The following is a 22027-nucleotide window of genomic DNA, read 5'->3' on the forward strand; positions in this document are numbered from 1 at the left end:
AGGTACGAAGGTAAACTGGCCAAAAATATAAAGGAGGATAGTAAAAGCTTTTTTAGGTATGTGAAAGGAAAAAAATGGTTAAGACTAAAATTGCGCCCTTGAAGACAGAAACAGGGGAATATATTACGGGGAACAAAGAAATGGCAGAAGAGTTGAATGGGTACTTCAGATCTGTGTTCACTGGGGAAGACACAAGCAATCTCCCTGAGGTAACAGTGGCTGAAGGACCTGAACTGAAGGGAATTTATATTTGCCAGGAATTGGTGTTGGAGAGACTGTTAGGTCTGAAGGTTGATAAGTCCCCGGGGCCTGATGGTCTACATCCCAGGGTACTGAAGGAGGTGGCTCAAGAAATCGTGGATGCGTTGGTGATTATTTTCCAGAGTCCAATAGGTTCGGGATCAGTTCCTACGGATTGGAGGGTGGCTAATGTTGTCCCACTTTTTAAGAAAGGAGAGAGAGAGAAAGCAGGAAATTATAGACCAGTTAGTCTGACCTCAGTGGTGGGAAAGATGCTGGAGTCTATTATAAAGGATGAAATTACGACACATTTGGATAGCAGTAACAGGATAGGTCAGAGTCAGCATGGATTTATGAAGGGGAAATCATGCTTGACTAATCTTTTGGAATTTTTTGAGGATGTAACTCTGAAGATGGACAAGGGAGATCCAGTGGATGTAGTGTACCTGGACTTTCAGAAAGCCTTTGATAAAGTCCCACATAGGAGGTTAGTGAGCAAAATTAGGGTGCATGGTATTGGGGGCAAAGTACTGACTTGGATTGAAAATTGGTTGGCTGATAGGAAACAAAGGGTAGTGATAAACGGCTCCCTTTCAGAATGGCAGGCAGTGACCAGTGGGGTACCGCAGGGATCTGTGCTGGGACCGCAGCTTTTTATAATATATGTTAATGATATAGAAGATGGTATTAATAGTAAAATTAGCAAATTTGCAGATGATACAAAGCTGGGTGGCAGGGTGAAATGTGAGGACGATGTTAAGAGATTACAGGGTGACCTGGACAGGTTAGGTGAGTGGTCAGATGCATGGCAGATGCAGTTTAATGTAGATAAATGTATGGTTATCCACTTTGGTGGCAAGAACAGGAAGGCAGATTACTACCTCAATGGAATCAATTTAGGTAAAGGGGCAGTACAGAGAGATCTGGGTGTTCTTGTACACCAGTCAATGAAGGTAAGCATGCAGGTACAGCAGGTAGTGAAGAAGGCTAATAGCATGCTGGCCTTCATAACAAGAGGAATTGAATATAGCAGCAAAGAGGTTCTTCTGCAGCTGTACAGGGCCCTGGTGAGACCACACCTGGAGTACTGTGTGCAGTTCTGGTCTCCAAATTTGAGGAAAGACATCCTGGCTATTGAGGGAGTGCAGCGTAGGTTCACGAGGTCAATTCCTGGAATGGTGGGACCACCTTACGCTGATAGACTGAAGCGACTGGGCTTGTATACCCTTGTGTTTAGAAGACTGAGAGGGGATCTGATTGAGATGTATAAGATTATGAAAGGATTGCACACTCTGGCAGCAGCAAACATGTTTCCGCTGATGGGTGAGTGCCGAACCTGAGGACACAGCTTAAAAATACGGGGTAGACCATTTAGGACAGAGATGAGGAGAAACTTCTTCACCCAGAGAGTGGTAGCTGTGTGGAATGCTCTGCCCCAGAGGGCAGTGGAGACCCAGTCTCTGGATTCATTTAAGAAAGAGTTGGATAGAGCTCTCAAGGATAGTGGAATCAAGGGTTATGGAGATAAGGCAGGAAGAGGATACTGATTAAGGATGATCAGCCATGATCATATTGAATGGGGGTGCAGGCTCGAAGGGCAGAATGGCCTACTCCTGCACCTATTGTCTATTGTCTGTTTGTGTCGAGTTTGCACGTTCTCCCCGTGTCTGCACGGGTGTCCTCCGGGTGCTCCAGTTTCCTCCTACAGTCCATAGATGTGCAGGCTGGGTGGACCGGCCATACTAAATTATCTGTAGTGTCCAGGGATGTGCATGCCAGGTGGATTAGCCAGGGTTACTAGGGATGCGCATGGGTCTGGGTAGGATGCTCTTTGAAGGGTGAGTGCAGACCAGATGGGCCAAATGGCCTCCTCCTGCACTGCAGCAACTCTATAATTCTATGGGCAGGGTAGATATGGCAAGGTGGCTTCCCCCTGTGAGAGTGTGTCTAGGAGCAGAGGGCACCATCGCAGAGTAAGGGGTGTTACACCCAAGGCCCAGGTGAGGAGGAATGCCTTCCCTCCGAGGGGAGCGAAAGGGGGGAGTTCTTTCCCGCAGATGGCTGCAGAGGCTGGGGTGCTACACATGTACGAGGCTGAGACAGACAGATTGTCGATCAGGAAGGGCAGTCAGGGGAAAAGGCAGGAAAGGGAAGGTGAGGGCTAGCAGGTCAGCTACGATCGCACTGAAAGGTGGAGCAGACTCAGTGGGCTGAATAGCCCACTCTGGGCCCGAGACCCTGCGGTTTTCTCTGCAGGAGATACTCCGCTGGGGAGGCAGCACCTGCCAACGGTGCTGTTCACCGTTCCAATCTGAGGAGTGTTTAGCAGATGTCAGTCAGACGCTGCCAGCCCCACAAGGCCCTTGGCCATGTGCTGGTGTGCACTGGGTGCTCTGGGAGATGCTCACCGTACTTGAGGTGTTTCCTGACCGTGTCTCGCTCTGCTGGCTGCTGGGAGCCCAGTGTAAACGCCTTCTTCAGGGAACGCTTAGCAGCCACAAAGTCTCCGAGATTCAGGAAGACCTGAGGGGAGAACAGAGGGAGTGGGGGGGGGTTAACACTCAGCTGCTGCATGATGCAGCAACTGGAGAGCACTGAATCACACACTGACGGACAGAACACCCGAGCAAGGTAATGCTCTCCCTGATCCCACGTACAAAGAGATCCTTCAGCCTGACACTCCAACCCAAACCCCTCGTTCTCATTTCAAGACAATGCCATGACCCACAACACCCCGTGCACCACAGGAAACAGTTTCTCTCTATCTGTCCAATCAGATGGAATTCTCCAATCTTTTACACACGAGGAAGACTCTGCAGCAATGATCACAATTCATTGTAAAACATGATCAAAACCTTTTAGCCATTACAATTTAGACCAAATTTAATTCTTAAAGATGCGCCTTCACTCACTCCTTTCGTATCCATCTTATGGAACTCATACCATTTCTCCCTGTCCCTCCTCTGCCCAGACAACCCAACTGCTGAGAGCTTGCCTCAACCAGCTGCGCAATACTGAGACCCTCCCTCAATGCTGAGGGACCTGCACTCCGCACTGAGACCCTCCCTCAATGCTGAGGGACCTGCACTCTGCATTGCATTCTCTCTCTTACTCACCTGCCCGATGCTGCTGAAGCACTCACTCTCCATAAAGTTTTCATTCATTTTCTTGGCACACTCCTTGGCAGCTTCCAGACAGCGCACAGCCTTGGAGTGCTGGCCATTGCGCCAGTGGATAGTGCCCAGGTTGAAATTGGCTCGGTACAGATCCTCGTACAGGTGGTTCTGCCTGGCAGAGGGTGGAAGACATCATCTGTTTAGAACATATGTACTCCTCAGAGATAGTTTAACTGTCTTATTAACCTGATTGGCCAACTTCAGGAATTTATAAATATTACCTTTTCCCTCCCCCTTCCTCAACTCTCTTCTGGCCTGCCACATTTCCCTCAATATAATAAATTGAGGTTGGAATCACTCTCTGTTACCAGACCACAGGGCTGTTCTCTCAGAGCGCAAGACACAGGGGGGCTGCTGGAGCTGCTTTAAGCTGAGGGACACCACACCTCAGGTGATGGGAAAGAGTGAGAGACTCCTTCAATGGTCACCTCAGCCAACATGGGAACTGAACCCACGTGGTCGGTATCATTCCACACCACTCAGCTGACTGGGCTCATACCATTCACACAACTCTGCCTCAGCAGTTTCATCCAAATTGTGTGCTATTTCACACTTGCTCACAGCAAAGTCTACCTGCCCATTTCAGTCAGTCCACCCCTGAAAATGCAGCAAAATGGTGAACAGCATCCCTGTCAAACTTGTGCTCCTGCTTCCCAAGTGCAGGGTTTAGATTAGATTAGGTTAGATTACTTACAGTGTGGAAACAGGCCCTTCAGCCCAACAAGTCCACAGCGACCCGCCGAAGCACAACCCACCCAGACCCCTACATTTACCCCTTACCTAACACTACGGGCAATTTAGCATGGCCAATTCACCTGACCCGCACATCTTTGGACTGTGGGAGGAAACCGGATCACCCGGAGGAAACCCACGCAGACACGGGGAGAACGTGCAAACTCCACACAGTCGGGAATTGAACCCGGGTCTCAGGCGTTGTGAGGCAGCAGTGCTAACCACTGTGCCACCGTGCCGCTCACGGGTATCTGGGTTTAAGAAGGAAAGCAGCCATCACTGTATTGAATCCTGGGGTAGCTCAATGCACACTTCCCTCAGCAAGCAAACTATTTATTCATCACTAAGTTCTGCAATCTATCCCTTAGCCAAATCAAATACCCAGTTGAAAATGTGTTGCTGGTTAAAGCACAGCAGGTTAGGCAGCATCCAAGGAATAGGAAATTCGACGTTTCGGGCATAAGCCCTTCATCAGGAATGAGGGCTCATTCCTGATGAAGGGCTTATGCCCGAAACGTCGAATTTCCTAATCCTTGGATGCTGCCTAACCTGCTGTGCTTTAACCAGCAACACATTTTCAACTGTGATCTCCAGCATCTGCAGACCTCATTTTTTACCCTTAAATCAAATACCCAAGCTACCATCTCCTTCTTTATTATTTACTTCCATTTTCCAAAAGTGGAGACTTTATCAGATGCCTTTTGAAAGCCAAAACATACACCATTTCCAACAATACTCTCAGCAGCAGCCCTCGCAGTTACTCAGGGAAGGTGATTAGGCTGATTAGATTACTTACAGCGTGGAAACAGGCTCTTCGGCCCAACAAGTCCACACCGACCCATTGAAGCACAACCCACCCATTCCCCTACATTTACCCCTTTACCTAACACTACGGGCAATTTAGCATGGCCAATTCACCTAACCTGCACATATTTTGGACTGTGGGAGGAAACCCACGCAGACACGGGGAGAATGTGCAAACTCCACACAGACAGTTGCCTGAGGCGGGAATTGAACCCGGGTCTCTGGCACTATGAGGCAGCAGTGCTAACCACTGTGTCACCGTGCCGCTGCTCCTGACTGACATTTTAACCGAGAATTTACTTTGTCCTTGACGATGGTTTCTAGTCACTTTTCAAATCAGTGACATGAATGTTGAAAGGATTCAAAAAAGATTTACAAGGATGTTGCCAGGGTTGGAGGATTTGAGCTACAGGGAGAGGCTGAACAGGCTGGGGCTGTTTTCCCTGGAGTGTCGGAGGCTGAGGGGTGACCTTATAGAGGTTTACAAAATTATGAGGGACATGGATAGAGTTAATAGACAAAGTCTTTTCCCTGGGGTCAGGGAGTCCAGAACTAGAGGGCATAGGTTTGGGGGAGAGGGGAAAGATATAAGAGAGACCTAAGGGGCAACTTTTTCACACAGAGGATGGTACGTGTATGGAATGAGCTGCCAGAGGAAGTGGTGGAGGCTGGTACAATTGCAACATTTAAGAGGCATTTGGATGGGTATATGAATAGGAAGGGTTTGGAGGGATATGGGCCGGGTGCTGGCAGGTGGGACTAGATTGGGTTGGGATATCTGGTCGGCAGGGATGGGTTGGACCGAAGGGTCTGTTTCCATGCTGTACATCTCTATGACTCTGTGATTGGCCTCTTATTCCCAAATCTATCCTCTTGTGACAATAAAAGAATATGTAAAATATTAATAATAAATTTAGAGAGTCGATTTCAAATTATAGTAAAGGGTGTTTGGAATTTGAAGAAGAGTTTTCTAATTCAAAAAGGTCAGCAAGCCCTCGGTAATCTCAGCGTTCCTGTTGGGAGAGGCAGTTGAACAGATGGAGAGACATCGATTTAAACCGTGTAGGGGCAGGAACAGACAGGACCCAGCATCGGGAATGTGTGCTGTCTACTGTGCTGGGCCCCGACTCGGTGCTCCTTCAGGAAGAGCTGGACTAGTTTGCTGACTGGGAGAGAGATCTGATCACAGAAAAATTAAGCATCACCACAGATCACAGCCTTCAAATTCCTAACCCCCTTTACCATATTTTGAAATAGACTCTCTAAATATATTTTTAATATTTTACATCCTCTTTTATTGTCACAAGAAGATCGATTTGGGAATAAGAGGCCAATCACAGAGTCATAGAGAAGTACAGCACGGAAACAGACCCTTCGGTCCAACCCGTCCATATCCATGGGATGTGGTGGAGGCTACACAAATTGCAACATTTAAGAGGCATTTGGATGGGTATATGAATAGGAAGGGTTTGGAGGGATATGGGCCGGGTGCTGGCAGGTGCGACTAGATTAGGTTAGGATATCTGGTCGGCAATATGAGTTGGACCGAAGGGTCTGTTTCTGTGCTGTACATCTCTCTGACTCTATGACTTGTACTGGATCACCTTGCCAGAGGGAGAGGAATTTCCCAGAGTTGTGTTCTCATTCCTTATTGACAGTGCTTTGTTTTTTCAGTTTTCTCCTTCTGCCAGGAGATTGCAGGGTCCCCAGGGGAGGGAGCGAAGGGCAGACAAAGTATTTTGTTCGGGGCACTTCAGTCACCCTGAGGTTGGATGGAGAAGCTGCTGCTTTCCAGCCCATTGTGTTTGTAAATCTACCCACGTCAGAAAAAACCTAATCCCTGTCCCCTCCTGGGGCTGGCAGAGGGAAGAGGGGGGGGGGGAGTGTCAGCACCCCGAGTCCACAGTCAGTACTTACTCAGCGATGAAGACGCTCTTGCGGATGTAGTGGTTGCATTTCTCTGGCTCTTTCAGGCTGTCGTAGAGGAAGCCGAGATTCAAGTAGAGTCGGGCTCGCATCTCACTCAGTTCATGGCGGGAAGCCTTACCTGGGAGGCCGAAGAAACACTGACTCGTCATTGCAGAAGGGGAACAAAGCAAGGTGATAAACTGGAAAAGGGAGGGTGCTGAGAGGATGGGAGGAAGTAAGACACCATGGAGGGCATGGTCACAGGTCACTGAAGGTAGAAAGATGGGTAGGTAAGGTGGCACAGGACACTAACCTCATCTGGTAGATACGGTGGTAGAGGGCACTCTCGCTCATTGGGTGAAGGATATTGTACTATGAAGTTTTTCTGCATGGTTATGGGTCCTTGGTACAATATGACATTGCCACAATCTCTCCCTCCCTTTTGTTTGCTGATTACCATCAGCCCCGTCACTAACCTGCTCTCCGACCTTCTCCTTTATCTCGGATTTTATCAGTTCCACCCCACCCCCACTTCACTACTTGGTTTAAAGCCGTGTCCCCAGCGCTGGGCCTGTGATTCACCAGGATTCATGTCCCGGAATGGTTCAGATGAAGACCATCCCATTGGAACAGCTTCCTCCTTCCCCAGCCCAGGTGCCAAGGTCCCATGAATTCACACCCATTTCTCCCACACCAATCTGTGAGCTACACACTTCCCTCTTTAATCCTGTTGGCCCTGTGCCAATTAGCTTCAATCCAGAGATTGTTCCCTTTTTGTTCCCGCTTTGTAACTTAGCTGCTGATATTCCGAGTTTCACAGCTGTAGTCCGAGATGGAATAACTGAAGGATCTTCCAGTGAGGCTTTGTGGGAGGAGCTAAGTAATAAGAAGGGGATGGTGATGTTATTGAGGTTGTACTATCGGCCCCCAAATAGTCAATGGGAATTAGAGGAACAAACACTTGCAGGAGCAAGAGGGTTGTCATAGCAGGGGATTTTAATTTTCCTAACATACACACGGACTGCCAGATGGTTAAGGGCTTACACGGGGTGGAATTTGTTAAGTGCATTCAGGAAAGTTTCCTCAAGCAGTCTATAGAGGGTCCTACTCAGGAAGGGGCAAACCTCAACCTACTCTTGGGGGAAAAGGGCAGGACTGGTTACAGGAGGTGACAGTAGCAGAGCACTGTGGGACCAGTGAGCATAGTTCTACTAATTTTAAAATCATTAGGGAAAGGGACAAAACTAGTCCAGAGGTTCAAGTTCTAAACTGTGGCAAGGGGAACTGTGATGGAATTAGACAGGAGCTTGCAGGGGGTTGTTAGGAGTAGTCTGTTTACGGCAAAGGGACCTCTGGCAAGTGGGAGACGTTTAAACGGGAGATAGCTAGAGGTCACGGTCTATATGTTCCTGTGAAGGATAAGGTTGGCAGCGACTGGGAACCCAGGGATGACAAGAGATATTGAGGCTTTGACCAGAAAAAAGGAGGAGGCGTGGCTCAGGTACGGGCAGCTGGGTTCAAGGGAATATCTGGAGGTAAACAGGGAATACAGGACTTTACTGAAGGAGGAAATCAGGAGGGCAAACAGGGGGCATGAGGTAGCCTTGGCTGAGATCAGGGACATTTCCAAAGAGGTTCTTTAAGTATATAGAAGAAAAAAGAATAACTAGATAGAGAAGAGAGCCCCTCAATGACCAAAGTGGACATGCTGGGGTAGAACCACAGGAGATGGGTGTGGTCCTCAATGAGTATCTCTCCTCTGCGTTTACTGTGGAGAAAGACAAGACGTCTTGGGAACTTGGGGAAGTTAGTGATGATATCTTGGGGACAGTCCATATCACATCAGAGGTGGTGTTGGATCTATTAGAATGTATGAAGTTGGATAAATCTCCTGGTCCTGACCAGATATATCCAAGAGGCTAGAGAAGAAATTAGGAACTTGATTAGGAATAGTCAGCCTAGCTTTGTGAGTGGGAGATCATACCTCACAAATTTGTTCGTTCTTAGATGAAGTGACCAGGAAGGTTGACGAGGGCAGGGCGGCAGACATAGTCTATATGAATTTCAGTAAAGGCCTTTGATAAGGTTCCACATAGTGGACTGCTCTGGAAGGTTAGATCGCATGGAATCGAGTGTGGGACTGACAAAATGGATACATAATTGTCTTGATGATTGGAAGGGTGCTTGTCGGACTGGAGGCCTGTGACTAGGGGTCGGTACTGGGCCCATTGCTGTTTGTTATCTACATCAATGATTTGGATGAGACGTACAAGGTACGATGACTAAGTTTGCTGATAACACTGAAATAGTCGGTATCACGGACAGTGAGGAAGATTATCAGAAATTACAGCAGAGGAAGTGGGCTGAGAAATGGCAGATGGCGTTTAATACAGGTAAGTGTGAGGTCTTGGATTTTGGAAAGTCAAATCAAGGTAGGAGTTTCATGGTGAACGTACGGGCCTTAAGGAGTGTAGTGGGAGTTCAGGTGCACGGTTCTCTGGAAGTGGAGTCCCAGGTAGACAGGGCAGTGAAGGAGACCTTTGGCACACTGGCCTTCATCAGTCAGGGCACTGAGTATAGAAGTTGGGAAGTTATGTTGCAGTTTAACAGGACGTTAGTGAGGCCGCACTTGGAGTACTGTGTTCAGTTTTGGTCACCTTGCTTCAGGGAGGATGGTATTAAACTGAAAAGAGTGCAGAAGAAATTTACAAGGATGTTGCCTGGTCTCAATGGTTAGAGCGAGGTTGGACAAGCTAGGAGTTTTCTCTTTAGAGCGTAGGAGACTGAAGGGGGGGACCTTATAGAGGTGTATAAGAACATTAGAGGCCTGGACAGGGTGAATGTACTCAGTCTTTTTCCCAGGGTTGGGGGAATCGAAGACTAGAGGGCATCAGTTTAAGGTTAGAGGGGTAAGAATAAAAGGGAACCTGAGGGGCAACTTTTTTTACACAGAGGGTGGTACACATATGGAATGAGCTGCCAGGGGAAGTGGTTGAGGTGGGTCCATTAACAACATTTAAAAGGCATTTGGACAAATACGTGGTTTGGAAGGCTCTGGGCCAATGGGGTTAGTGTGGATGGTCATTCTGGTCGGGATGGAGCAGTTTGGGCTGAAGGGCCTGTCTCTGTGCTGTCGGACTCTGTGACTCTATGAGGAGAACTTCTTCCCTCATTCTATCGTTGGTACCTATGGGGACCACAACAACTGGATCTTTCCCCCTCCCACTCCACTTCCTCTGCAGCCCAGATGGAATATCCCAAACCCAGGCACCAGGCAGGCAATACAGCCTTCGGGACTCGCGATCCTGGTCACAGAGAACAGTGTCTATTCCCCTGGCTATACTATCCCTGATTCCAACTCCATTTCTCTTTCTCCCACCTTGCGAATGCTGCCTGTATCACAGTGTTAGTTTGCTCACATTCCCTACAACTCCCACTCTCATCCACACACAGAGCAAGAATCTCCAACCTGTTAGACAGGCTGAAGGGGCGGAGGTTCCTTCAGCACTACCTCCTGGATCCCTCTCCCTGCCTCACTCAGAGCCACACCCTCCTGTCCCTAACCACTGACTGAATTCGAAGTCATTAACCTACTGGGTGTGACTGCCTCCTGAAACACAGCGTCCCAGGTAACTCTCCCCCTCCCCTGATGGGTCACAGTGTTTGAAGCTCAGCCTCTACCTCACCAGTTCGGAGCTGCAGTTCCTCAGGCAGCCAGCACTCCCTCCAGACATGGTCACTATGACCCATAACAGGGTCCATCCGATCCCACACCATGCACGTACAACACATCACCTGGCCCTACATTTCTAACTACCTAATTCATCATTTGTTATTTTTAGGAATCGTACTGATTGTTTCGTTTGTAGCCTGTAAATGTTTTTCCTATTGACCTTCAATCTGAAAGTAACCTTTAACTGAGAGTCAAATTAGCAGCCGTTACCAAGCAATGACCTTACGGTTTTCCTGGGATGTCCCTGAGCTCCAGTTTATCCAGTTCTAAACCAGCTCCAAATTCCCTGAACGACATACACCCTCAGGTTATGTCTCAGCCTGAATGTGATCTCTCCTTCCTGACTGGGTGAAGCTTATTCTGTTGCGGAACTCTATCAGACAGCCTCTGTAGGTTAGGGTGACCAGCTTTACCCTGTGTCTGTGTCTGTTTCTCTGGGAAGCACGTCCCTCAGACTGTGTGGGACGGGGCTTCACTGAACACGGAGTCAGGGGTTTGGTGCCATCTGTGCTGTGTGCCGGCCTCTCAATGCATTCGGCCAGCGAGCAGGAAGCGGTCCCAGTAAATCTCACAGTCCTGACTACAGTTGGTGACACTGACAGTGTGGTGGGAATGATCGGGAAGTGATCACAACAGTGACCTCCTCCAAGAGATGGAAACAAGATCAACCAGGGAAGAGGAGCTGAGCCACATCCCGGTGTGAGTCATATTCACTCCCAATTCCGGTTGACACTCCGGTCATGAAATGCACCGTCCGAAAATTGGCATCATTGTTGGCAGACCCAGTGTTTATCGATTGTGTCTATAAGAGTCTTGTCTGTGTCATTTCAGAAAGGAGTGAAGAGTTGACCACACCATGTCGGACTGGAGTCACACCTTGACAGTCAGAACAGGGAAGGATGGGAGATTCCCACTGCCCAGTGACAAATGTTCGCACAAAGGACATCAATGAAGCAGATTGGTTTCTCACAACAAACCATGATAATAAACATTTACCGAGACTAGCTTTCTATCCCAGATTTACAACCGCTAGCTGCTGTGGTGGGATTTAAACCAGCTTCCCCAGAGCATTAGCCCAGTAGTTTCTGGGTTGCTAGTCCACTCCAATACACTGCCAGCTCCTCTCTCCCTGTCCCCCCATGCTCACTGGGGAGGGTCTTGGGATGTCTACAGGTGGAGGTAGGCATTTTGGAAATCAAAGTCCGTCTTAGCTGAAATGTACATGCAGTTTGGGGGAGCGGGGAGCAACAGATGACCCCTACTGCCCACTCCATCCCTACCTTCAGCAGATACCCCTACTGCCCACTCCATCCCCACCTTCAACAGATGACCCCCACTGCCCACTCCATCCCCACCTTCAACAGATGACCCCCACTGCCCACTCCATCCCCACCTTCAACAGATGACCCCCACTGCCCACTCCATCCCCACCTTCAACAGATGACCCCTACTGCCCACTCCATCCCCACCTTCAGCAGATACACCTACTGCCCACTCCATCCCCACCTTCAACAGATGACCCCTACTGCCCACTCCATCCCCACCTTCAGCAGATGACCCCTACTGCCCACTCCATCCCCCACTGCCCACTCCATCCCCACCTTCAACAGATGACCCCTACTGCCCACTCCATCCCCACCTTCAGCAGATGACCCCTACTGCCCACTCCATCCCCCACTGCCCACTCCAACCCCACCTTCAGCAGATGACCCCTACTGCCCACTCCATCCCCCACTGCCCACTCCAACCCCACCTTCAGCAGATGGCCCCCACTGCCCACTCCATCCCCCACTGCCCACTCCAACCCCCACTGCCCACTCCAACCCCACCTTCAGCAGATGGCCCCCACTGCCCACTCCATCCCCCACTGCCCACTCCAACCCCCACTGCCCACTCCAACCCCACCTTCAGCAGATGGCCCCCACTGCCCACTCCATCCCCCACTGCCCACTCCATCCCCCACTGCCCACTCCAACCCCACCTTCAGCAGATGGCCCCCACTGCCCACTCCATCCCCCACTGCCCACTCCAACCCCCACTGCCCACTCCAACCCCACCTTCAGCAGATGGCCCCCACTGCCCACTCCATCCCCCACTGCCCACTCCAACCCCCACTGCCCACTCCAACCCCACCTTCAGCAGATGGCCCCCACTGCCCACTCCATCCCCCACTGCCCACTCCAACCCCCACTGCCCACTCCAACCCCACCTTCAGCAGATGGCCCCCACTGCCCACTCCATCCCCCACTGCCCACTCCAACCCCCACTGCCCACTCCAACCCCACCTTCAGCAGATGGCCCCCACTGCCCACTCCATCCCCCACTTTCAACAGATGACCCTTACTGCCCACTCCATCCCCACCTTCAACAGATGACCCCTACTGCCCACTCCATCCCCACCTTCAGCAGATACACCTACTGCCCACTCCATCCCCACCTTCAACAGATGACCCCTACTGCCCACTCCATCCCCACCTTCAGCAGATGACCCCTACTGCCCACTCCATCCCCCACTGCCCACTCCATCCCCACCTTCAACAGATGACCCCTACTGCCCACTCCATCCCCACCTTCAGCAGATGACCCCTACTGCCCACTCCATCCCCCACTGCCCACTCCAACCCCACCTTCAGCAGATGACCCCTACTGCCCATTCCATCCCCCACTGCCCACTCCAACCCCACCTTCAGCAGATGGCCCCCACTGCCCACTCCATCCCCCACTGCCCACTCCAACCCCCACTGCCCACTCCAACCCCACCTTCAGCAGATGGCCCCCACTGCCCACTCCATCCCCCACTGCCCACTCCAACCCCCACTGCCCACTCCAACCCCACCTTCAGCAGATGGCCCCCACTGCCCACTCCATCCCCCACTGCCCACTCCATCCCCCACTGCCCACTCCAACCCCACCTTCAGCAGATGGCCCCCACTGCCCACTCCATCCCCCACTGCCCACTCCAACCCCCACTGCCCACTCCAACCCCACCTTCAGCAGATGGCCCCCACTGCCCACTCCATCCCCCACTGCCCACTCCAACCCCCACTGCCCACTCCAACCCCACCTTCAGCAGATGGCCCCCACTGCCCACTCCATCCCCCACTGCCCACTCCAACCCCCACTGCCCACTCCAACCCCACCTTCAGCAGATGGCCCCCACTGCCCACTCCATCCCCCACTGCCCACTCCAACCCCCACTGCCCACTCCAACCCCCACTTTCAACAGATGACCCTTACTGCCCACTCCATCCCACCTTCAACAGATGACCCTTACTGCCCACTCCAACCCCAATGCCCACTCCCTCCCTACCTTCTAGCCTCTCGTCCACAATGGCCAGGCTTTTCCGGAAAGCATTCTCCGCCTCCTTCAGCGACTCACACGATTGGTCCGTTTCATAGATGTACAGGTACGTCCGCCCAATGGTAGCCCAGGCTCGCTGTTCCTCGATGTCATTGCTGACTGACCGGGCCAGTTCCAGGTGTTGGTGCTGGTGCTGCAGGGAGGCAAGTGGAAGCTGGTCATTTATTGTTAAAGGAATCCAGTATAAAAGGAAGGAAATGTTGCTGCAACTGTACAAGGCATTGGTCAGATCGCATCGGGAGCACTCTGGACAGTTTTGGCCCCTTTACCTGAGGAGGGGTCGTTTAGATTAGATTAGATTAGATTACTTCCAGTGGGGAAACAGGCTCTTCAGCCCAACAAGTCCCCACCGATCTGCCGAAGCATACCCACCCAGACCCATTCCCCTACATTTACCCCTGCACCTAACATTACGGGCAATTTAGCATGGCCAATTCACCTAACCTGCGCATTTTTGGACATTGGGAGGAAACCGGAGCACCCAGAGGAAACCCACACAGACACGGGGAGAACGTGCAAACTCCACACAGTCAGTCGCCTGAGGCAGGAATTGAACCCGGGTCTCTGGCGCTGTGAGGCAGCAGTGCTAACCATGGAGCCACCGTGCCGTGTAGTTGTCTTGGAGACAGTTCAGACGAGGGTCACTAGATTGATTCCAGAGATGAGGGATTTGTCTAATGCAGAGAGATTGAGCAGTTTAGCCCCATTCTCTCTGAAGTTTAGAAGAATGAGAGATGATCTCACTGAGGTCGATAAGCTGCTGAAGGGGATTGACAAGGTCAATGCAGAGATGATGTGGAAATGCTGGTGTCAGACAGGGGTGTACAAAGTTAAAAATCACACAACACCAGGTTATAGTCCAACAGGTTTAATTGGAAGCACTAGCTTTTGGAGCGACGCTCACTTCATCAGGGGGTTGTGGGGCAGGACCATAAGACGTAGAAGGTGCCCCACAACCCCCTGATGAAGTGAGCGTTGCTCCGAAAGCTAGTGCTTCCAATTAAACCTGTTGGACTATAACCTGGTGTTGGGTGATTTTTAACTTAGATCGCGAGAGGATACTTCCTCACATGGGGCAGTGACCGACTGACTGGTGGTGTGGGTTACTGTCTGGCAATCTGATGATGAGAGCAGGGCTAAAGCAAACCACTGCCCAGGGCAGGCACAGTAACAAGGGTTCCCTACCTTCAGGGCGCCAGCGTAGTTCCCAATCTCAGCCAGGCATTCTCCGATCTTCCTGTTAGCTATCGCCCGGCCTATCACGTCACCGAGTGCCTCTGACAAGTGCAGCTCCTGCTGGTGCTCTTTGATTGCATCCTTGAACTCACCTGGTTCGGGAGAGGGGGCATGGGGAGGGGATGAAGAAAAACAGGAACAATTAATTAATTGAGTGAAAAAACATAATCAGTAAAATGTTTCAAAACCATTTATTGATAAAACATTGTAGAACCTACAGGCCATGGAGGCAGAGCTGGGCGGATAAACCGGTCTCCATTCCACACACACAGTCACACGAGGCAGCACCGACATGCTGGTAGGCACTGATCCAGAGAGAGGCAGGTCCAATGTCTGCACTGACAAACTCTCCAGAGACTGTACCCACACCCCCACAAAAACAAATCACTGGGCACGGTCTGAGGCTTTCCCACTCACCAGCTCTGGTGGAACTTGTGGGGGCTGGTGTGTGCGTGGTGAGACCGAGAGAATGTTGAGTCCAACGTGCATCAAAACATCCACTTTGCCCATGGGACCTGCTGAATTTCTCCAGCACTAACAGTTTTTATTTCAGATCTTGAGCATCTGCACCACTTTACTGTCATACTGCCCGAAAACTCAGATGGAGGAGCATGCTGACTTCGGGATTTGTGCAAACTCTTGGTTGTGGGGGCGGGGGGGAGGAGTGCTCCGAAACTTACGGAATAAACCCCTGGACCCACAAAGCACAGAGACAGCAAATCCACCTGCACGTAGCAGAACTCACCATGTCTAGCCAGGACCTCTCCAAGACGGTTACAGAGATTCGCCTGCTCCCTCAGGTCATTGTTTTTCTGAGCTTTTAGCTTGGCTTTCTCAAGATCTGCAAACATTAAAGAGAAACAAACGATCAGGTCATTTTAAAAACAGCACTAAAGAATGCATTGGGTACAGGAGTTGGGAGGTAATGTTGCAGCTGTACAGGTCATTGGTGAGGCCACTTAGAGCCATAGAGATGTACAGCACAGAAACAGACCCTTCAGTCCAACCCATCCATGCCGACCAGATATCCCAACCCAATTTAGTGCCAGCACCCGGCCCATATCCCTCCAAATCCTTCCTATTCATATACCCATCCAGATGCCTTATAAATGTTGCAATTGTACCAGCCTCACCACTTCCTCTGGCAGCTCATTCCATACACGTACCACCCTCTGCATGAAAAAGGTGCCCCTTAGGTCTCTTTTATATATTTCCCCAAACCTATGCTCTCTAGTTCTGGACTCCCCAGGGAAAAGACTTTGTCTATTTATCCTACTCATGAACACAGAACAATACAGCACAGAACAGGCCCTTCGGCCCTCGATGTTGCGCTGACCTGTGAACTATTCTCAGCTCGTCCCCCTACACTATCCCAAAATCATCCATGTGCTTATCCAAGGATTGTTTAAATCTCCCTTATGTGGCTGAGTTGACATTAGCAGGTAGGACATTCCACACCCTTACCACACTCTGCGTAACGAACCTGCCTCTGATATCTGTCTTAAATCTATCTCCCCTCAATTTGTAGTAATGCCCCCTCGTACACGCTGATGTCATCATCCTAGGGAAAAGACTCTCACTGTCTACCCTATCTAATCCTCTGATCATCTTGTATGTCTCTATCAAATCCCCTCTTAGCCTTCTTCTTTCCAATGAGAACAGACCCAAGTCCCTCAGCCTTTCCTCATAAGACCTTCCCCCCAGACCAGGCAACATCCTGGGAAATCTCCTCTGCACCTTTTCCAATGCTTCCACATCCTTCCCGAAATATGGGGCGACCAGAACTGTACACAATATTCCAAATGTAGCCACACTAGCGTTTTGTATAGTTGTAGCCTGATATTGCGGCTCAGGAACTCAATCCCCCTACCAATAAAACCTAACACACCGTATGCCTTCTTAACAGCACTATCCACCTGGGTGGCAACTTTCAGGGATCTATATACATGGACTCCAAGATCCCTCTGCATATCCACACTACCAAGAATCTTTCCGTTGACCTAGCACTCTGCCTTCCTGTTATTCTTCTCAAAGTGAATCACCTCCCATTTAGCTGCATTGAACTCCATTTGCCACCTCTCAGCCCAATTCTGCAGTTTATCCAAGTCCCACAGCAATCTGTAACATTCTTCCACACTGTCCACTATTCCACCGACTTTAGTGTCGTCTGCAAATCGCTAACCCATTCACCTACTCCATCCCATATTCCCAATTCCTTCGTCTCCGCCGCATCTGCTCCCAGGAGGACCAGTTCCAACACCGCACAGCCCACATGGCCTCCTTCTTCAAGGACCGCAGATTCCCCCCAAACGTGATCGACGATGCCCTCCACCGCATCTCCTCCACTTCCCGCTCCTCCGCCCTTGAGCCCCGCTCCTCCAACCGCCACCAAGACAGAACTCCACTGGTTCTCACCTACCACCCCACCAACCTCTGTATACAGCGTATCATCCGCCGTCATTTCCGCCACCTCCAAACAGACCCCACCACCAGGGATATATTTCCCTCCCCTCCCCTATCAGCGTTCCGCAAAGACCACTCCCTTCGTGACTCCCTCGTCAGGTCCACACCCCCCACCAACCCAACCTCCACTCCCGGCACCTTCCCCTGCAACCGCAGGAAATGTAAAACTTGCGCCCACACCTCCTCCCTCACTTCCCTCCAAGGCCCCAAGGGATCCTTCCATATCCGCCACAAGTTCACCTGTACCTCCACACACATCATCTATTGCATCCGCTGCACCCGATGTGGCCTCCGCTATATTGGGGAGACGGGCCGCTTACTTGCGGAACGCTTCAGAGAACACCTCTGGGACGCCCGGACCAACCAACCCAACCACCCCGTGGCTCAACACTTTAACTCCACCGAGGACATGCAGATCCTTGGACTCCTCCACCGGCAGAACATAACAACACGACGGCTGGAGGAGGAGCGCCTCATCTTCCGCCTGGGAACCCTCCAACCACAAGGGATGAACTCAGATTTCTCCAGTTTCCTCATTTCCCCTCCCCCCACCTTCTCTCAGTCAGTTCCCTCAACTCAGCACCGCCCTCCTAACCTGCAATCTTCTTCCTGACCTCTCCGCCCCCACCCCACTCCGGCCTATCACCCTCACCTTGACCTCCTTCCACCTATCACATCTCCATCGCCCCTCCCCAAGTCCCTCCTCCCTACCGTTTATCTTAGCCTGCCTGGCACACTCTCCTCATTCCTGATGAAGGGCTTATGCCTGAAACGTCGAATTTCCTATTCCTTGGATGCTGCCTGGCCTGCTGTGCTTTAACCAGCAACACATTTTCAGCTACGCCTGCATCTACGAGTAAAAAATGAGGTCTGCAGATGCTGGAGATCACAGCTGCAAATGTGTTGCTGGTCAAAGCACAGCAGGTTAGGCAGCATCTCAGGAATAGAGAATTCGACGTTTCGAGCATAAGCCCTTCATCAGGAATAAGAGAGAGAGAGCCAAGCAGGCTAAGATAAAAGGTAGGGAGGAGGGGCTAGGGGGAGGGGCGATGGAGGTGGGATAGGTGGAAGGAGGTCAAGGTGAGGGTGATAGGCCAGAGTGGGGTGGGGGCGGAGAGGTCAGGAAGAGGATTGCAGGTTAGGAGGGCGGTGCTGAGTTGAGGGAACCGACTGAGACAAGGTGGGGGGAGGGGAAATGAGGAAGCTGGAGCGGAGTCCGTGTGGGATCAGTTGGTTCCGTAGACAGGTGCTGAGGAAGGAGATGTGGCTGTGGTAACGAGTCTGTTTGAGAACGTGGCTGAAGAGTTTCTGTGCAGAGGAGATGACCTGGGGGGTGCAGTGAGAGAGGGACTCACTGAAATCCTTGTAGAGAGAGGAAGAGAGCTTCTTCAAGGAAGGCATCCTTGTAAGAGGATTCGCAGTAGGTTAAAATCTTCGAGTAAAAAATGAGGTCTGCAGATGCTGGAGATCACAGCTGCAAATGTGTTGCTACGCCTGCATCTAAGTCATTTATAAAAATGACAAATAGCAGTGGTCCCAAAACAGATCCTTGTGGCACACCATTAGTAACCAGACTCCAGGCTGAATATTTTCCATCAACTACCACTCATTGCCTTTCAGAAAGCCAGTTTTTAATCCAAACTGCTAAATCACCCTCAATCCCATGCCTCTGCATTTGCTCCAACAGCCTACCATGTGGAACCTTATCAAAGCTTTACTGAAGTCCATGTTCACGATGTCAACTGCCTGACCCTCATCTACACACTTGGCCACCTACTCAAAAAACTCAATGAGGTTTGAGAGACACGACCTGCCCTTGATGAAACCATGTGACTATCTGAAATCAAATTGTTACCTACTAGATGATTATAAATCTTATTTCTTATCCCGAACAGGACAAACAGGACAGACTACAGATTCAAAAACACCAGCAATGGTTCTCCTTCAAGATCCTCCGCTCCACGCTCGCAGCAATGCGCCGGCACCTAACCTCTCTACTTCAATAATTTCCTCATTTCCCCTTCCCCCACCTCACCCTAGTTCCAAACTTCCAGCTCAGCACTGTCCCCATGACCTGTCCTACCTGCCTATCTTCTTTTCCACCTATCCACTCCATCCTCCTCCCTGACCTATCACCTTCATCTCCCCCCCCCCCACTCATCTATTGTACTCTGTGCTACTTTCTCCCCACCCCCACCCTCCTCTCACTTATCTCTCCACCCTTCAGGCTCTCTGCCTCTATTCCTGATGAAGGGCTTTTGCCTGAAATGTCGATTTTACTGCTCCTCGGATGCTGCCTGAACTGCTGTGCTCTTCCAGCAGCACTGATCCAGAATCCTTTCCAAAGCGTTTCCTACAACAGAAGTAAGGCTCGCTGGTCTATAATTACCTGGGTCATCTCTACTGCCCTTCTTGAACAAGGGCACAACATTTGCAATCCTAAGTCCTCTGGTACTAAATCTGTAGACAATAACGACTACTATTTCCTCCCTTGCTTCCCAGAGAATCCTCGGATAAATCCCACCCAGACCAGGGGACTTACCTACTTTCACTCCTTCGAGAGATGATAACACATGTTCATAACTAACCTCGAACCTTTCTAGTGTAATATAGAGTCATAGAGATGTATAGCACGGAAACAGACCCTTTGGTCCAACCAGTCCATGCCAACCAGATATCCCAACCCAATCTAGTCCCACCTGCCAGCACCCGGCCCATATCCCTCCAAACCCTTCCTATTCATATACCCATCCAAATGCCTCTTAAATGTTGCAATTGTACCAGCCTCCACCACTTCCTCTGGCAGTTCATTTCATACACGCACCACCTTCTGTGTGAAAAGGTTGCCCCTTAGGTCTCTTTTATATCTTTCCCCTCTCACCCTGAACCTATGCCCTCTAGTTCTGGACTCCCCCACCCCAGGGAAAAGACTATTTACCCGCTCCATGCCCCTCATAATTTTGTAAACCTCGATAAGGTCACCCCTCAGCCTCCGACACTCCAGGGAAAACAGCCCCAGCCTGTTCAGCCTCTCCCTGTAGCCCAAGTCCTCCAACCCTGGCAACATCCTTGTAAATCTTTTCTGAACTCTTTCAAGTTTCACAACAGCTTTCCGATAGGAAGGAGACCAGAATTGCACGCAATATTCCAACAGTGGCCTAACCAATGTCCTGTACAGCCGCAACATGACCTCCCAACTCCTCTACTCAATACTCTGACCAATAAAGGAAAAGCATACCAAACACTGCCTTCACTATCCTATCTACCTGCGACTCCACTTTCAAGGAGCTATGAACCTGCACTCCAAGGTCTCTTTATTTAGCAACACTCCCTAGCACCTTACCATTAAGTGTATAAGTCCTGCTAAGATTTGCTTTTCTAAAATGCAGCACCTCGCATTTATCTAAATTAAACTCCATCTGCCACTTCTCGGCCCATTGGCCCATCTGGTCAAGATCCTGTTGTAATCTGAGGTAACCTTCTTCACTGTCCACTACACCTCCAATTTTGGTGTCATCTGCAAACTTACTAACTGTACCTCTTATGCTCACATCCAAATCATTTATGTAAATTCCCCCCACTCCCCCTCCCTCATTCCCCCCCTCCCCTCCCATTTCCTCCACTCCCTCATTCCCCCTCCTCTCCCATCCCCTCCCTCTCCCTCATTCCTCCCTCCCCCTCCCTCATTCCCCCTCTCCCTCATTCAGCTCCCTCCCTCCCCCTCATTCCTCTCCCTCCCTCATTCCCCCTCTCCCTCATTCCCCCTCCCCCTCATTCCTCTCCCTCCCTCATTCCCCCCTCTCCCTCCCTCATTCCCCCTCTCCCTCATTCCCCCTCTCCCTCATTCCTCCCTCTCCCTCTCTCTCTCTCTCTCTGTCACATTCTCTCTATTTCTCACATTTTTTCTCCTCTTTCATCTTTTGCCGTTTTTCTTCCTCTCCGTCTCCCGCCGCCAGACGCTCTGCTCCGATTGGCCACGCTCCGGACCGCCCCCTTCTCCCATTGGTCCAGCGCCATGACCTCCGCGCTCCCATTCGTCTACCGCCCAGAGACTCCGCGCTCCCATTGGTCAAATGCGCAGTGTCCCGCGCTCCCATTGGACAAAACCACAGAATCTTGCGGTCCCATTGGTCAAAATCCCCGCGTTCCCATTGGTCAACAGTCCAGAGTCTACACGCTCCTATTGGTCAATCGCCAAGAATCCTCACGCTCCTATTGGCTGCCGCCTCAACAGCCCTCCTCCATTCCCGTCAGCCAGTTCCGGTGGCGAGCTCTGATTGGCCGCTGCGGTTGAGTCAGATTCTGCCATTGTCTCCCAACCATAAACCCCACCCCCATTCTGTCTCCTCCCCCCACCCTATCCATCCCCCAACA

At 50.8% G+C, this 22027-nt stretch overlaps 1 protein-coding gene across 2 annotated transcripts in view; it reads right to left on the reverse strand.

Annotated features, from left to right (window-relative positions):
• The window catches only part of tonsl (tonsoku-like, DNA repair protein), a 66888-nt gene extending 45298 nt beyond the window's left edge, over positions 1-21590 (reverse strand). The window contains exons 1-7 of one of the 2 annotated variants that reach the window (XM_060825679.1): positions 21552-21590; positions 15936-16031; positions 15140-15282; positions 13904-14087; positions 6870-6999; positions 3357-3528; positions 2649-2763 (exon numbers count right to left, since the gene is read on the reverse strand). In XM_060825679.1, the coding sequence (XP_060681662.1) occupies positions 2649-2763; positions 3357-3528; positions 6870-6999; positions 13904-14087; positions 15140-15282; positions 15936-16031; positions 21552-21570 (859 nt within the window). In that variant the 5' untranslated portion in view covers positions 21571-21590. Of the gene's footprint in view, positions 1-2648; positions 2764-3356; positions 3529-6869; positions 7000-13903; positions 14088-15139; positions 15283-15935; positions 16032-21551 lie in introns of those variants that run through there. The other variant, XM_060825680.1, reaches the window with a different exon arrangement.
• Positions 21591-22027: the final 437 nt, after the last annotated feature.

This window comes from Hemiscyllium ocellatum, chromosome 5, assembly GCF_020745735.1.
Source record: "Hemiscyllium ocellatum isolate sHemOce1 chromosome 5, sHemOce1.pat.X.cur, whole genome shotgun sequence".
Classification (NCBI taxonomy): domain Eukaryota; kingdom Metazoa; phylum Chordata; class Chondrichthyes; order Orectolobiformes; family Hemiscylliidae; genus Hemiscyllium; species Hemiscyllium ocellatum.